The sequence below is a fragment of the Chrysemys picta genome, chromosome 8 (genome assembly GCF_011386835.1).
Source record: "Chrysemys picta bellii isolate R12L10 chromosome 8, ASM1138683v2, whole genome shotgun sequence".
Classification (NCBI taxonomy): Eukaryota; Metazoa; Chordata; order Testudines; family Emydidae; genus Chrysemys; species Chrysemys picta.
In genome coordinates, this window is record NC_088798.1 from 102,254,389 (window position 1) to 102,270,082 (window position 15,694).

Here is a 15,694-nt window from a genome sequence, read left to right on the forward strand (position 1 = left end):
TTTTTGATGCCAGTTCCATTAAGAAATTTTCAAACTTCAGTCAAGTTTAATTCTTGACTATCAATGTAGTGCATGTATTGTAATTATGGTTTTATAAACTGAACTCTTACCTCAAGGATTTCCATCTCTCTTTTTCAATTTGGTTCTCCGGACTTTCACTTTCATAGGAAGCCAGATACAAACCTAATAAAAATTGTTAGTCAAATATCATTACGAACCCCAAATCCCTTTGCCTCCCCAAACTACAGTCATTCCCTGTGAGTTTTGCTGGTACATGTTATCTTCCTCATCTGTTGTCACTACTGTCCCACACAATAAACAGAATGTTTTTAAAAATCCAAGGACGGTGAAGTGCCTAACTCTCACCAAAAGCCCGGGGTGCCAAAATCCCATTTGTGCCTTTGAAAACCTGCCCCCAATGCGTTATCAAAAAGTAAAAAATCAAGGATTGACAGCTGAAGAGACAAATCTCCAGTCTTCTACATTAAATTAAGTTCACATCATTTAACACTGAATTTAATCCCCCCGCCATCCCCCATTTTCATCTGCAACCTCTTCAAATTCCTTAAGAGACAAGGCATGTTAAACAAATAGCACACTAGGTAAGAATGAAAGTCCAGCAGCCAGAGTGAGAAAACGCCATGCAGAAATGACACCCTCATGACATACATAATCGTATAAACTGATCTAAGTTAATAATGCTTTTTTTGAAGAACCCTGAACTACAGGATGCATTTTATAGTGCAAAAATAAGGGTACGCATTAAAGATTCCATCTGTGTAAGCTGTTAGTGCATTACCATCTAGCTTACTTTATGGACTTTTATAAGTCGGTCATAATTTGTATTCATGGGCATTTTCGCATTATACCCATTAGTTATGCTTTATTCTATAATGCCACAGTCACCTTTGTATTTTATTCTGTGATATAATTCAGTAACGTTTTAATATTCAAGAGTTAGCCCACTATTACTCTGTATTGTGGCACGGAGAGCTTATTTGTTTTATTTGACCGGTCAGCGCTGTCTCTCTTTTACTCATGGCGGGTCTTTCTGCACTGCACTTTACCTTTGGCAGTAGGGGAGGCCAGCTGTAGCCTGCCTTCTACTGAGGGCATCTCATGAAGCCAGCATGAATATGACCCTTTATGTGGGGGAGAGGGTCTGCAAGCAATTAGGGAGTTGAGGTCACCATACAGCCTGAAAACAGCCCTTTTGAGATATCTACAACCCCCACTCCCCTACACATAGTACCCTAAGCACCACCTGAAGCCCCCATTCCCTCTCCTTTCCATACATATTGCTTTAATCACTTTAATTATTCCTTTTTGGCAGTCATTCCTCTTGGGATTGGAGCTTAATTTTCCTAGCTGTATTTTGACTTCTGATGTGGCCTATGAAGTAACAACTGTCTGGTGTGATTAACTTGGATGGCTGTAGAAAACTGCCCATAGAATCAAAAGGAAAAATAAACCCAAATGCAGCCTAGCTTATGGGAATGTAGCTGCTGTCACTTGATATGTCTGACATGATGTAACAGGATGCGACTGAAATAATCCCGTACGAAATGAAACTGTGTGACAAGCTAGACCCCAAATAGGAGGGGGGAAGAGAGGAGATGGGGAACACAGATGGGACAGGGACTAATTTCAGAACAGGAATCGGATCATATTTTAAAGTAATTACTATGGAAGATTTGTCTTAAAATACTTAAAAAAAAATAAAATAAAGTGTTTCCTCATTGGAGTGAGGGACGTGAGTTGGACTCCCATAGCCTGGGGCTTTGGAGAACTTCTGATTGGAGAGCTGAAATTGTTGACTGGTAGGGAAAGGTAGCCCTGACCTCAGTCCCAGAACTGCTTTTGGCTAGAGGGTGACTGACATTCATGATCGTCCCTGTTGTGGTTGCATAGCCTCATTCCTTGGTTAGAGATGCAGTACCATCGCGGCGACTTACTACAGGATGCCTGGCGGAGACGTGGTGGAAAAGTGGCACAACAATGACTTAATGGGCCAGAAGGTCATTTTCACAGTAGCACGCTGGATAGAGTGGTGATGAGCAAGTTAAGAGGCAGGAAGGCTAGAAAGGAGCAGTTTACAGTGGTCAAAGTGAGAGATCACCAGAGCACGAATAAGGGTTTTATCAGTGGTGATGGAGAAACAGTCACATTTATATTATTTTGAATGGTTAAATATTTAGGGATTTCTTACCATCCTCAGTAAAGATGGGGGCTGTATGCAAGTAGTGGATGATGTTATGGTCTTGTTCAAATGGGCATTCCACTTGCTTCCATGTTATAAACTCGCCTACTTGTTTAGCCAGTTCCAGGAATTTCTGCAAATATTATAAAGTCCATTTAGTACAAGAACATCACATCACTGAAAGGATCACATCTGGGCAGAGGCTGCAGATATCCTAATGCAAACTGCACGGATATGCATTTGCAAAGGAACCCCATGAAATTCAGAAGGGAGCATTTTCTCAATAAGACTTCCCCTTGGTTTCCATACTGTGCTGAAAGGGGAAGAAGCAGGGCTGGGGTATCCTACATTCCATCTCCACATGAAATCCTGCTCTACTCAAGTAGAAATAAACAGTTTACCGTTTCCATGCATAGGGTTTGCTCAAGAACGGATGGCATAAAACTCAGTGCCATTCTGGGATGTGTCCCAAGTTTATTACATCTCAGCGTTTAGAATACAGCTTTGTACAAAATGCTTTACAGGAATATATCATATAATATTCATGCAATATATGATAGACATGACAAATGCATTGTATCAAAAGTGGCATGTGTGAGATGATGTAAAGTAGACCTCCCACCCCTTACACCTGTTCCACCAAGCCACAAGGATGCCTACGGTGTTCTGAGTTAAGCTGTGTCTACATTGCAAGCTAGGAGTGTAATCCCCCTGCGTGCATTCACATCCTCACAGACGCTCGAGGAGCCTAGTGTAGCTGCGAAGGCATGGGCAGTGGTCAAGTACAAACACTTCTGAAAACGGTGGGTATGTACTCAGCACAGCTTAGCCACGCTACCATGGCTACGCTACTCTCTATACTTGTGCTAGCCCTCACAAGCTACTGTATGTGTTTGCGAGCAGGGGGGTCACCTCACTACCTTGTAGTGAAGAGAGAGGCCCTCTTACAATCAGGCTCTAACTTACAACACCTTAAGCACCACTCGACACTCACAAGCAACAGGCTTGGCTCACTGTGTGGTGAAAGCCTTCTGCCACAATGCCTCTAAGGAAGGCAGAAACTTAGAGTAGCAAGCAAAAGAGAAAAGATGTTTTCAGATGAGATTCAGAGAGCACTGGAGAGTTGATGGAGCAAATTTTCTTCTTATTTATACAAGGGCAATTGTACAGAAGCTGCTTCATCTCTGCATTTTCACAGAAGTTCATGAATACAGCAGGGGTGATGCATAAGGCAATATTAAAAAGTGGAATGCATGCACATTGCATTCAGCATCCTGTCACATAAGTGCAACACCACCCTCTAGTGTATGGACTCAGAATTACTCAACTATTTATCTGCAGTGTAGTTGTAGCTGTGTTGGTCCCATGATAGAGAGTGAGGTAATATCTTTTACTGGACCAACTTCTGTTGGTGGGAAAGACAAGCTTTCAAGCCAAACAGAGCACTTCAAGTCTGGGAAAGGAACTCTGTGTCATAGCAAAATGGACTGAACAGAGACACTGGATTTATGCCTTACTACAACTAAACCTCTCTTCTTGTTTTATGACTGCAGAGGTGTTATGGGGATATTCTATCTTAAATGGTCTCTTACAATATGTGCTAACTACTTATGCTGAACAATCTGGTCCACCTTGTATTTAGCTGTGATCCTGGGAGTTCCTTATTACCTCACCCACCTTGGCTCTCAAGTTAACTATTTGTGACTATTACCATCTGGTGTCTGGCCTACAGAGAGGACATGTCTTTCTACTGTGTATAATGGTGGTTAATGCAAATTCTCCTGTTGTGTAATCAGTAAAGGCTTCCAAGCAGAAGATCATGAGTTTTACTCCCAGGCCAAATGTGTGTGATTTACCTGATTAACATGGTGACTATAGATGACGCCTTATAGAGTTCAAGCTGTATTCTTACATTTACATAATGTTTTCAAGTGGTTGACAGCATTGTAACAGGGTATGCCACCTCCCAAGCTCCCCTTGTGGCCTGAGGTTGTGGTGCAGGCCCCTGCCTCAGTTTCCCCCTCTTCAAAGGGCTCCTTAAATACACTCCACACAGGCTTTTTGTGGCAAAGCCACTCCTCCTTGGGTCTGGGTTTATTAACATAAAATAACCTCAAAATAAAACTCCAAGTCCCAAGTTAAAGTCTAACAAAAGAGCACACACACGAAAGTTTAATCCTGGGGCGATTCGGCACTGATGCGGGGGCGCAGAATTCATATGGCCTGCAGTTTTCTGTGCCCCCACAGGCAAAAAAAAATCTGCCGGGAGATACGTGCCTCTTCCCCGATAGCCCAGGCAGCACGTCAATTCCAGCATGTCTGGAGCAGCCTCAGAGACGGGGGAGGGGAGTGGGGCTGGGCGTGCGTGCCTGTGTGGTCATCGTTGGGGAGGCGGGGCTGAGTATACGTGTGCGCCAACAAGTGAGAGAGAGAGAGAGAGAGACTCTCTGTCCCCCTGGCTACTGTAGCTCATTGGCTTGTCAGGGTAGGGCTTTTTATTATGCACGAGGCAGGCTAGAGGCACAAATAAAGTTTCTCTTCCGACTCCCAGGCCTTCCTACCAGGGGTAGGGTTGCCGATTTTGGTTGGATGTATTCCTGGAGGTTTCATCACATGATATAATCTTTAATTAAAGATTCATCTTTAATTCCTGGAGACTCCAGGACAATCCTAGAGGGTTGGCAACCTGAACCAGGAGCCTCTCCTGCTTTGGCAGGCCACTCCCGGGCCCTACCTGGCTGGAGTCTTCTCCTTCTTACACCCATGGAGTCTGTTCTCTCTGGCTCTCAGCCTTCTTCAGCCCTCTGGCTCTGACTTCCAAGTCCAAACCCTGCTCCCTGGTCCAGGGTGTCCTGCGGGAGATTCCTGCTCACAGCAGCTCCTGTGCACTCTTGGCCCCAGCTTCCTCGGATTGTCTCTTAAACACCCACTGATCCCTGCCCAGGTGTGCCTACTTCATAACTATGGGCGTCTGGCCCCAGGCCTCTATCCCTTAAGGGGGCAAGCCACCCTGTTAAAACCTGCTTTGGCAAATCTCCCTCTTTTTAACCTATCAAATGAGAAAACGCTACAGTACTTGTACACAAAAGTATCAGGCACTGTACACGGCCTTGCTTATCTATGAATATATGATAAATATACTTCTCCTTTGTCTTTGAAAAATTCCCCTTTCCTTCCAGGCTGTTTGTATAATCAATTATGCTGCTGATACCAGCTAAGCCACAGGACACAAGTTAGGATCTGCCACTCATTTGGCATTAGAAACTCCTTGGTTTTTTGATCTCTGAATGGAATGTTTTTCTCTCTCTATATGAATTCTTTTTAAGGGAATCCTGGGATTGGTTTGACCTTCAAGGAGGGTCACACAAGGTCATCCCTTTTGTAGGATCTAGTCTTTGTCGGACTGCACTGAAACGTGTGCAAATGGTCTCAGATAGTGCTATCAGGATGGAGTAGATAAAGACATTTGCAGATCTTACTTCAAAGTTGACGTGCCCATTCGGAAGGCGATTAGCACATCCTTCATTCAAAAAGTAAATGTCTTTGATCAATAGGCTGAAGAAAGGGATCACAATCTGTGAAGGGAATGACACAACGATTATCTTTGTGGCTCCGTATTTTCACTGCAGGAAAGAAAAGTTCAGTCAGAAGGGGGGGAAAAAAGATTAACTTCCCAATGTACTGTTCTATTATAAAGCAATACAATGATAGAGAAGCACCAGGGAAGGAGGGTACAAAGGTATTTTCAATGATTTGGGGGATGGTTGCACCATTGAAATGAACAATCTGTGGGCACTATGGGCAAAAAATGAAGCATTAATTACAACTAGTCTCCGATTCCTTCTTAATATTTCAGTGGCATCACTTTCCTGAGCAAAGATGAGACTCTTTTGTCTACAGAGTTGTTTTATATGCCAAAGGATTCACGGACAACAATTTAAAGATAGCCAGGAGCCAAAGAATACAATGAGGATGGAGAACTCTTGCTACAGATGCAGTTATGCTAACAATCACACCAAAATAAACAAACATGGAATAATAAAATCTTGTGACTCAGGGTGTGTCTCTGCATGGAGTTATTCTCCTGAATAATTCCAGGTGCGGACACTCTTATTTCAGAGTAAGAGTGCCACGTTCCTGTGTAGATAAGCCCAAAAGGGGCCAAAACTCTAATCTGAAAAGCAGACGTTCTAATGACTCAGACGAAACAGGGTGATTTACACTGAACCTTTGGTAAAATGCTTTGCGACTAATGACACAGGGCCAGGTCTTCAGATGGCCTAGATCAGTATCGCTCCACTGACTTCCAATGGAGTAATGTGGATTTACACTGGCTGAAGATGTGATCCACAACCAGCAAAATTAGGGCCTCCACTTTACTTCTCCTGATTGGAGAAAAGTAGTGTTTAGACCAGTGGTTCTCAACCGGGGGTACGTGTACCCTGGGGCTACACAGAGGTCTTCCAGACGATACATCAACTCATCTAGATATTTGCCTAGTTTTACAACAGGCTACATAAAAAGCATTAGTGAAGTCAGTACAAACTAAATTTTCATACCGACAATGACTTGTTTATACTGCTCTATATACTATACACTGAAATGTAAGTACAATATTTATATTCTGTGGTAAAAATGAGAAAGTCAGCAATTTTTCAGTAATATTGTGCTGTGACACATTTGTATTTTTATGTCAGATTTTGTAAGCAAGTCGTTTTCAAGTGAGGTGAAACTTGGGTGTACACAAGAAAAAAAATCAGACTCCTGCACAGTAGTCTGGAAAGGTTGAGAGCCACTGGTTTAGCCCATAATCTGTCAGCATCACAAAATGTCATGGACTCTGGGTGCAACACTAATTCATCCTAAAGACGCTGGTATGGAAAGCTATAGACTACAAGGCCAAAGGACTGGTCTGGCACCAATTTTATCAAGGCCATGTGGAAAAAGGAGGCAGTGAAGAGAGTTGGAGAAAGAAAGGGGTTTATTTTATTCCTGGTTTGGTGGAAATGAAGATGAAAAGTCAGAGACACTCCTGCGAAGGTTCAGTAAGGGCTATCCTAGGGAATACTGAAATTAAACGCTTGGTACACCAAGAAATGTTGGTAGTAATCAGAGGGGCCTTTGAGCACTCAAAACAAGCACTGGGGATCATCTGGGGCACACTGGAAGACACACTCAAATCCAAAGCCTTCCCTCTAACCAATATGATACACTATCATCTAGCTTTATTTTGTATAGTAGGGGCCTAATTCCATTTTAGTGTAAATCTTCTGAACTCAGTGGAGTTAGGTTACGGAAGAATTTGGCCTTACAAATTCTAAAGTTGGATTTAGGAATAGGGGCCTGAAGCCTTGAGCATCCTGGTATGGTTATAGACTACAGTGGGCCTATCTCAAGGTGGGGTAAGGAGCTCTCATGACACCAGGGCCAAACCCAAATGCTGAGAGCTATGAGGCAGAACAGCCAGTGACGGAGCATCTTTTCAGCAAGGACATCAGTACCAGAGACCAAGATGTGTCTTCACTCTTGTTGTGCGGGTGGACCATACTAGGGAAAGGCCACTCAAAGGGCTTGATCCAGTGAGTCACTACTAACCTTGTGAGCATCTTTGTAGCTGCCACATCTGCAATTTAAGTAGCTGAGTATGGGCTTGATCCCCGTGAATGGACATAAGAACGCGCCATGTGGGTTTCAGTATCCAAGTGGATCTACTGGCCAATTAGTAAATGAGCTGAACTATATCTTAAGTGAAAGTATAATAGCTTTGAGGAAATGCAAGGCTATGGGAATTGATGACAATGAAGCAATCATTTAGCTAAGTATTATTCAGTCTCATGCTGAACAGCAGCTGAAGTGGTATCTGAAGTGGAACTAGGGTAGAATGTCACCAGTGATTTTCCAGTCTACAGCCTTCACAATGTACCAATAGGGAGTGCGAGCACTTGATAGATACTAAAAAGGAAATGTAAGCAAGGACTCCCAAAACCAGAATGCTGCTCTTGTTATAAAAACAGAAACCACTTTCTGGTCCAACTGAGGTATTGCATCGAGTGAGGTGATGAAGGGATGCGTTCCCGCGAGTTTCTTTCTGTGAAGGTTATTGAGGATTTCTTGCATGTAAATGTAGTGCTCCCAAAAGAAGGCCAGATTGGTCTCCCTGGAGACTCCAGTACTATATCGAATCATAGAATGGATACAGTATGGGAAAGGGCACACTGAAAACTCCAACACATTGGACCTGATCCTACGAAGTGCCAATCAATTGCGAGTTGACAGTGCTTTTAGGATTGGTCCCATGGCTGGCTAATGAACCTGAAGCCTTCCCTACAGGGAGCAGTCCTGAGGGAAAGAGAGTTATTCAGTCTAGGGCAAGTCTGCTGAGGCTACCACTTCATGACAGTTGTGACAGTTTTTTTGTGATGTGGAAACGTGTCCACTAGAAATTGAAGTGAGTCACCATCCAGAAGTGACCGAGATCACTAGTTCTCTTCACATAGGATTTTAATGGCTGCTCAAAGACCGAAACCCCCCAATAAATGTCCCCAATAAGAGTATATCACCCTGTGTGTTTTAGTTTCAGAATCTCTGTACTGAAAGCAGATACACTAGAGAGTTATATTTGTAAAGCGGGCTATTATCCAGCCACTTAACTAGCACAGACCTTGGGCTAGAGCCAGAAATTCACATTTCATTCCCTTTTGATTCCCCCCAAACCATCCAATCCACCCACACGCCCACAGACAGAGAGAAAGACAATCGCTTCCTTCAGAAGGAACCAAGTTAATGAAATCAGACAAGCACTTCTCCGTGGTATCAGATAGCAACAACGTACACAGCATTACGCTGTACCGAGTCCAACATTTCAAAGCAATTTAGACAAACATCATTAACGCAAAATGGTGATTCCCTGTGGAATGACTTAACTCTGCGGAGGACACAGGTCAGCTGACTGCATACATGAAAGCGGAGTTAATTTCGCACAAACATGCTCCTTTGAACTCTGCACAGAATACAAACCCGTTATTGTCACGTGATCTGTCCCTCTGCCCTGTGGGGAGCTTATTTCTATTAACTCTGAAATTAGCCACTGTCTCGTGTCACGGCTTGAAGGGCCGCATTAGCATACATTTATTTAAAGCCTACTCATTCCTAAGCAAATACAAAATACTCTAAATAAACCATTTATGCAGGGAGAAGATAGCTGGGTCAATGTAACAAGAGACTCTGGGCTAACTTCCAGGTTGAGCCTCCATGGGTGCGCTGAGAGGATGGAAGCAATAGGGAGCAGGAAGCACCTTTCCCTCACTACACACATACGAGAGCCAGGCAGAATGCTGACACTAGCACGTCCTGAAAGCAAGGTAAGGGGCGATGCCAGCACGCCGGATGGTGCTAGCACCAAAGGGCCCTGGTTAGTTGGGCTGGAGGCTGGGCAGCGTCCATGCCTTCAGCAGTAGAGTACCTCCCCCAACCATGGCCAAGCTGCATTCCATCTCACTCCCACCTCACTCCATTGGGCCCCTAGCGTCACTTCTGTCTAACTACGTGGAGGAGACAAGAGAAGAAAAATACAGCGCTAAAAAAAAGAAAAAGCACGGTACCGATGGAGTCTGGGGAGCCGCACGTTCAGTTTTTGGCCCCGCCACAAGCTTCCGGTGCGACCTTGGGCAAGTCACTTTGCCTTTGTGTGCCTCCATTCCCCACCCATAAAATGAGGATAATAGCATTGCCCCGCCTCCCCGGGGTGTTGTGAGGAGAAATACATTAAAGGCTGTGAGGTGCTCAGATACTCTGGTTCTGGGGGCCAAAGACATACCTAAGACAGACAGAACAGCCAAAGATATACCATACACCTAGGTAAAGTCACAGGGAGACGCTAGAGAGCCATCCCATGCACTGATCGCAAAGCAGAAACAAGTGAAAATGCCAGACAATTGGAAACCACTCCAAACAAGGCAGAATCCATGGTAGCCTATCCCAGCAGGCAGTTGGTCACTATCCCTTTCACAGTGGTTTTATTTATCTTTGGCACCAATGACACGGAGAACACAATGACCTGGAAAAACAGTAAGCACGGCCCAGATCCTGCCTCATCTTGCAAACTTGTGCTTCTGTATTACAAGGGTGCAGGAGGCAGCCACACGCATACCATAGCTGGGCAGTGCTCCTATCTACCATTCCCTAGCAAGCTAGCTGGAGGACTGGCTAACATGGGGTATGGTCTGAATGTGCCCTGGACCTCCTGCTCAGCTGCTATTGCTGTTTCCACAGGGCAGGTTAGCAAGGACAGGATTTTGCCTCACATTTTCAAAGCTGCAACAGAAAAAAATTAGTGGCCAGGCCCGTCAATAGGAGCTGCTGCCCCACGTCATGTTCTTTGCGGCTCATTTCTGCTTTTTGCCAGCGCTCTTTTGGAATACACGGCACATCAAGTATGCACTTGATCGTGAGCAGCCCACGTGGCTGCTCAGACATCCTGAGTATCTGCAAGTCAAATCAGGCATTCAATTAAGGTTCTAAGTTATTCATCTCAAATGCTCAGCTCTGAAAATCTACCCTCTGACTTAGTGTCAACCTTTCATTCATCACTTGACATTCAGCAAAGAATGAGGCTACAAACTAAATCCCAAACTCAACAGATCATGTAACTCAAAGTCCAGATTGTAGAGATTTTATTATTTCTTAAATCATTCCCAGAATTAATGTTTTTTAGACAACTAATCCAATGCAAAGGTGTCTAGGTAGGACCACATCCTGGATAAGGCAATGAGACCATTTGTATAAAGAAGGCAAATAAGATACAGTGGATAATGTAGGAATCGGTGACAATAAAAGGGAGAAAAGAGGATTATTGATGATTGGCTTGTATATGGACTCAGCTCATCCTGTCCAACCCCAGGTGACGTGGTCAGAGCAGACATCGCTCTTCTCTCTGAATACCTCCACTGGCTTCTCCTCCAATGCATCAATCTCTGTTGCTTTGCCTTTAAGACCCTTCCCCAGCGAGCCCCACGTTGTCTATCAAACCTACTAACATATCAAACTGTCAACTCCCCGTCTTCTCTCTCCCAGTGATGCCACTTTCTTGTCCACTTGTCCCTCCGTCTCCTCTGCGCTTTCTCCCATGCCATCTGCTATTCATCGGACAAACTGTCCATCAAAATTCATAAACCTTTCCTTCTTAAACCCTCCTCAAAACCTCTCTGCACCCTGATGCCTGGACCTATTTATCTAGGAACACTTTGGCTATTGACGTTGTTTATCATTTTTTGCCCACTGCTCCTGAACAGAGGTTCTATACACAGCCTAGAGCAGTAAACATACTTATTCTGCAAGTGATTGGGGGAAAAACATTATAAACATAGTCCAATTTGAAAACAAATTGGTTTCTGAGGTTCCAAGAGGTGAGCTTTGCTAAAAGACTGACAGAAAACCCTATAACACTTTCCATGGGCTGCGATCACATTCTGCTGAATTTTATCCAATGACAATACAACAAAATACCTTGACCAGGTACCTCGCTTATAACAAGCAATGAAATTAGGAAGATCTGGGGTCTAAATTTGTGCTGTGACATATCTGGGATTTTAATGTACCCAGCAATGATAAGCCACTGAGCCTTATGCATGAACATTTTCTTAGGCTAATATGTTATGTGCACAAAGAAAATAGAAGGTGGGTTTTTTCCTCAAGTAATATAGATTCCTATCAATCTACTAACCTCGTGGTGCTTGGTCTTAACTAGGCATAGATAGGGATGTGGCGGAGAATTTCCACAGGAATTAAGGTAAAGTAATAAAACAGCAGGCTTGAATATATATGATTGTTACCAGAGGAATAGATTGCATAAGCATCTCAAAATGTCAGGTTCTAGATGAAGCATGTGTGAGCTTGTTCAAGGAATTTCTCTACTCTTCATTAATATCCAATTCATCAGCTCATCCCACAGCAGGGTATTGCTTTTCAGAACAACTCTGCATATTTCCCTTACAACAATGGCAGCCTGTGGACCAGATTCCGACCTCATTTCAGGGTAAACCTTGTGCGACTCCACTGGCTTCAGTGCAGTTACATCAGATTTGCACAGATGTGAGATCGGAATGTAACCCAGCTCCTCTAGCAATGAATATTCAATTTCACATTATGCTTATGAATGCAGCATCTGCTTCGCTGCACCCAGAGAGTTTCTCTCTATTTATAACAATGTGCGATCACAACATTTTTTAAAAACGGTTTTAACAAAATAAAAATTAGAGTGAATGGGGAAAAACAAAGAAAACCAGAAGAAATGCAATGGAGCTCATAACACTCATAACAGATATAATCATAGCTGAAAAGAGGTGATAAGAAGAAAATAATTCTGAAATCACAATGCACTCATATTTAATTATCTTCAAGTTTCATTCACTCACAAACAAGGAATGTGTTATTCAAATGCATCTTCCTCTGGCAAATGCACATTGAGCATTAAAAACTTGGCGGGATTCTCTTTGATTCAGTTTGATTTAAAATTTGGGAAACCTTCCATCCTTTTTTTTTCAGCACAGGAAATCTGGTCTTCGATACCAGGGGGCAGCTCTCACTTAGTGCAGTGGGAGCCACAAGTGCTCCTGTTCTTTTTGAGTTAAATCTGGGTATCTGAGGGTAGAATTAGGCCCCAGGTTTGCTGTAAGTGTCAGACTTGCCAACAGTGCTTTGGGCAAGTCAGGGTCACCTACTGTTAACTAAGTGCCATTCAGTCATCTCGGAGTAGCAGCACCTTTTGCTCACCGTCTCAAGTCAGCCACTACACAAGACGGGCTTGTCTACACAGGGAAACTGACTGGTATAGCTAGAACAGAATAACTATTGCACTGTAGCTGCACAGGTATAACTCCCCCACGTGGACCCTTTATTCTGGAATAGTTAATGCCACTTCAAAGCTGGTCAGTTTCCCTCTGCAGACAAGCCCTAAGTGAATTTTCAAGGGATGTGGAGATGTATGTAATGATCAGGCAGGAGGGGCAGCAAAAGACCTGTGGACCACTGCAGATTCACTTAAGTACTATTTTGAGGTTTGAAGTGGGATTTAAGTGGTACATAAGACTTGTGCTGGTGGTGATGGTGGGGTTCACCCGAAGTGCATACTGCAAATTCCAGTGATTCACCACCAGCTTTAATCATCCCCCATCCATTGAGAAATAAACAAGACCACAAGACGGGGACAGACCTACCTTCTCCCTGTTGCTGTGTGCAGTGAGGGATCGGTGGGCAGCCCCTCGCAACGCAGTTCTGTAGTTATAAAAATTACCAGTAGGGTCCATCTGATGCTAGGTGCAAAATGAGACAATTTCCGTGTATTTGATCAGAAAGGACTTGGATTCTTTTTTCTCATCAGAATTTAAAACCAAGCTGCAGTAATGGAGATCTGAATATGTACGGATGAGGGATGAACAACTCGTCATCATTTTCTTGTCACATTTATCTGGCTTAATGTTTATTTACTAAGGCATCCAGACATGATTTTAGATTAATAGAGATCATCATAATGTGGCAGTGTGGGAGAGCTCAGCTAGCAGTGAATGAACTCCCCAAATCCAGTCAGTCCGTTTGGTAGGGGCTCAGCGTAAAACCTGAGATGGATTCTCTAAGGACAGTCTTTCCTTGGTTGTTCCAAAGTCCTGGGCAGAGGCCACACCTATATCCTCAGGAGATACATAATTCTACCTAATTCCCTATAAGTGCTGGCCATGGAAACAGCTAAAAACCTACATGTATAGATTGTGGTTGTTTGTATCTTTGATTTTTATATTAAAATCAGCACAATTTTATTTGAACAAGGTGGCATATATGTGGTAGATATCACAGCATCATTGTACATATTATATAGCTATCAGGCCAAATTCTTGCTTCCCAATGGAAAAAAAATGATGAATGCCTGAATAGATGGTGCAAAATTATGCACCGTTGATCTTAGGCTAAATCTGGCTGGATCAGGGTGAATCCCCTGCAGTAATGCGCTGGCACGTCTCCATAGAACACTGTAACAGCCCCCCAACAAAAGCTACGTGTCCCTATGGGCCTTGCTTTCGCCACCTCTGAGGTGGAGTGATTCGCTTGGGTGCCGTACACAGAGCACTACGGCACTATCGTGCAGTGGGAGTTTTGCCACTGACTTCACTGAGCGCAAGAGCAGGCTCATGAATGATCCTTTATAGAGGAGTTCATGCCGATTACACCCACTTTTTGGCACATTCCATTCACGTCACCCTACTCTGCCCTGGTGAGTGGAGGCAGAATTCAGATGCTCCAGCTGCTCTCTGCATGATAGTTGTTTTACACCTTCTGTTGGTACATTTCTGCTCGCACGTGCCTCTCCAGAGAGATTTTGAACCCTAGTCTATGAAGATCCTCTCCTTCAGAGGTTCTCAACCTTTTTCTTCCGGAGGCCTCCGCAAACTCCACGGCCCACCTGTGCCACAATAACTGGTTTTCTGCATATAAAAGCCAGGGCCAGCATTAAGGGGTAGCAAGCAGGCCAATTGCCCTGGGCCCCATGCCACAGGGGGCCCTGTGAAGCTAAGTTGCTCATGGACCACGCTTCAGCCTCAGGCAGTGAGGCTCAGGGCTCAGGCTTCAGCCCCATGCAAGTCTAACACTGGTTCTGCTTGGCGGATCCCCTGAAACCTGCTCGCGGCCTCCCAGGGGGCCTCGGACCACTGGTTGAGAACCACTGCTCTACTTAGTATTGTGCACCTGAATACATTTGATTAATACAAATAACGAAGCTTCTTTTTTTACCTCGAGAATAAAAAATTTGGCTGTTTTCACTTTTGACCAGGTCTTCTTTAATCTGGAGACGGGACTCATGTTCATTCCAGCTAGGAGGAAAGAAGAAGAGGGGGAAAACACTTAGAGGTCAGATGTGCTTTTTACAGCCATTATACCAAACAGAAAAATTCTATTTTGAAGCATCTACCATACTTACATATGATTGCCATCAGCGAATTAAAATTCCCTATGTTAAAGCACTCTCGGGCAACATCAATGAAGAACTCTATGACTTGTGCTCGCTGTTTCTTTTTCGCAGGCTGCAGATTAAATAAATAAATAGTCGCGACAAGCACATGCAAAACAGGCTTTGGTGCCCTACCCAGGAAAATCCTAACTTTACAGCTCTATCAGCTGCGTTTTTAAAAAAAAGCCCAGCTATTGCCTAATTTTGTACAGCAGTTTGATTGACTGATTGGGGGGAGGGATAGCTCAGTGGTTTGAGCATTGGCCTGCTAAACCCAGGGTTGTGAGTTCAATCCCCGAGGGGGCCATTTAGAGATCTGGGGCAAATATCTGTCTGGGGATTGGACCTGCTTTGAGCAGGGGGTTGGACTAGATGACCTCCTGAGGTCCCTTCCAACCCTGGTATTCTATGACTAATGACATTTGTGACTGGCAGTCTCCTGAATGGGGCCAAAACCCTTCAACGGCTCATTCAACCATTGACCTGGCAGTGAAGCA

The 15,694-nt window shown here is 44.0% G+C and overlaps 1 protein-coding gene across 3 annotated transcripts in view; it reads right to left on the reverse strand.

Moving 5' to 3' along the window:
- RASGEF1C (RasGEF domain family member 1C) overlaps positions 1 to 15,694 on the reverse strand; it is a 118,546-nt gene that overhangs the window by 726 nt on the left and 102,126 nt on the right. For 2 of the 3 annotated variants that reach the window (XM_065555082.1, XM_005295869.5), the window contains 6 exons: positions 15,168 to 15,270; positions 14,981 to 15,060; positions 13,414 to 13,509; positions 5,680 to 5,775; positions 2,210 to 2,333; positions 111 to 183 (listed from right to left, as the gene is read on the reverse strand). In XM_065555082.1, coding sequence (XP_065411154.1) covers positions 111 to 183; positions 2,210 to 2,333; positions 5,680 to 5,775; positions 13,414 to 13,509; positions 14,981 to 15,060; positions 15,168 to 15,270 — 572 coding nt within the window. The remainder of the gene's footprint in view (positions 1 to 110; positions 184 to 2,209; positions 2,334 to 5,679; positions 5,776 to 13,413; positions 13,510 to 14,980; positions 15,061 to 15,167; positions 15,271 to 15,694) is intronic. The other variant, XM_065555083.1, reaches the window with a different exon arrangement.